Source organism: Pteropus alecto, unplaced genomic scaffold (assembly GCF_000325575.1).
Source record: "Pteropus alecto unplaced genomic scaffold, ASM32557v1 scaffold98, whole genome shotgun sequence".
Lineage (NCBI taxonomy): Eukaryota > Metazoa > Chordata > Mammalia > Chiroptera > Pteropodidae > Pteropus > Pteropus alecto.
The window spans coordinates 3,464,026-3,465,840 of record NW_006443570.1 but is presented as its reverse complement, the minus strand read 5'-3'; the positions used below and the strand labels follow the sequence as shown (position 1 = coordinate 3,465,840).

The following is a 1,815-nucleotide window of genomic DNA, read 5'->3' as shown; positions in this document are numbered from 1 at the left end:
AACCCCACTTGGAATTATGCACAGACTCTATGTTATACCAGCTCTCAGCCTTTCATGTTTAACCATTCCCAACAATGGGCACTATCCTTGGCTTATAGGCTGCTTGCAGAACCTACTTCACAAAAACGCTCTTCACCCAGAAGCCTCTGGTTTCCTTTCGGTAGGTTATAAAAATGGGACATTTGTCATTAACAGGAGAGTGTTAAATACTTTTAACCACTGACAAGGCTTCGGGAGTTTCACAGTTTCGTTATGCTCTATTTTATTAACTATCATATTTACATTTTTATTTTTTATTTTTTGCTGAATTGCTGATTTTCCTTTTTCAATAGAATTTAATTCTGGAGTGTGAACAGGAACCAGTTAACTACATTCATTGTCCAACCCCCACTGGTTTGAAAGAAGACTCCAAATTCTTGGCATGTGAATCAGCTGTTCGGTAGCTCCACCTCATCCCTGCAGCGAAGCAGCAGAACCGCAGTGGCGGCATGCTCGGGGTTCACGCGGTGGCTGGTAAGGCCTTCCGCTGAAGGAGGTACTGGTGGATGCTCTCAGCATCTCGCTTTAGCCATTTTTTTTTTTAAAACACTGCTGGATGGTACGCTCAGCTGACGGAGCTGGGTGACTCTCGAAGAAAGCCTGGTATAGAACAACCCAGATGTGGCATCATTACTAGCAATAGTAAGAAGTTAGTATCACAGGTCATGAAAAAACACCCACTGCTGTAAAGGATTCATAAGCTTCACCCATGAACATTTACCACTGCCACCTCCAGGCTAAAAGAAAACAAGCAGCTCCTTGGACCTGCCTTCAGGAATTCTCTCCTAAGTATTATATGCTTAAAACCTAATCAAAAGTTAATAGCAAAGAGACAGATTTTCTTTTAGGCTCATTGTACAGTGGTTAATCTAGGCTCAGTCATGTACTAGCCTGTGACTGAGTAAATTAACTGCTCTAAGTCTGTTTTCTTGTCTATGAGAAAACTATCTACTCCAGAAGATTAAAGAGACAACCCATATAAAACAGTCAGCATAACACTTAGCAGAGAGTACTTAAGTACTCAACACATTCTGGCTGCTTCAAATAAAGATTAATTTGTAAGGGATGATAAAACCAAGAAGCTTAAATTGCTGCTGTACCCTAATAATTTAATACTCCATTGACATATGTTTTTCATGCAATAAACTGATCTGATTTTACTATAATTCATTACAATGCTTATTGATTCAAGATTGCATTCATTTTCTAATGTAGTATGCCTGGTTTCACAGAAAATAAAGCAACTCTTAAATACCAACCAGCAAAAGGATAGAGTCTTTCCTTTGAACTAGTAGTCAGAGGTGTAAAAGACAGAATGCATCAGACCTTTTAGAAATCAATAACCTTATTTACATAGATGACGATGGCTTCTGCTCCAAAGCTCCTTACCATGGTTGGATTCTTAGGGCATGAGTAAGGAATAAGACTTCTTGTTCCATCTCAACAAACAGTACCACCATTTACATATGAGAAACTTGGAGATTACTCTTGACTCTTCCTTCTCCCCGCGCCCCCCCTCCTTATGTTCACAACACAGAGAAGCCACTCAGTAAATATTTGTTGAATTAAAGATGAACAAAATCAGGACCCTGAATATCTTTTACTACTCCATCTCCTCCAAGCTACTATGTCATTCTTTTTTTTTTTTTAAGTTTATTGGGGTAACAATGGTTAATACAATTATATAATTTTTGGGTGTACATTATAATTTGACATCTATATATTCTATTGTGTGATTACCACCCAGAGTCCAGTTTCCTTCAGCTACCATATATT

General features: G+C 38.6%; 1 protein-coding gene across 1 annotated transcript in view; it reads right to left on the bottom strand.

The window, feature by feature from the left end:
- Positions 1-233: 233 nt before the first annotated feature.
- Positions 234-1,815, bottom strand: part of NPEPPS (aminopeptidase puromycin sensitive) — a 63,004-nt gene continuing 61,422 nt past the window's right edge. Inside the window, 2 exon segments of the mRNA XM_006927031.2 lie at positions 234-576; positions 579-639. Coding sequence (XP_006927093.2) covers positions 500-576; positions 579-639 — 138 coding nt within the window. The 3' untranslated portion in view covers positions 234-499.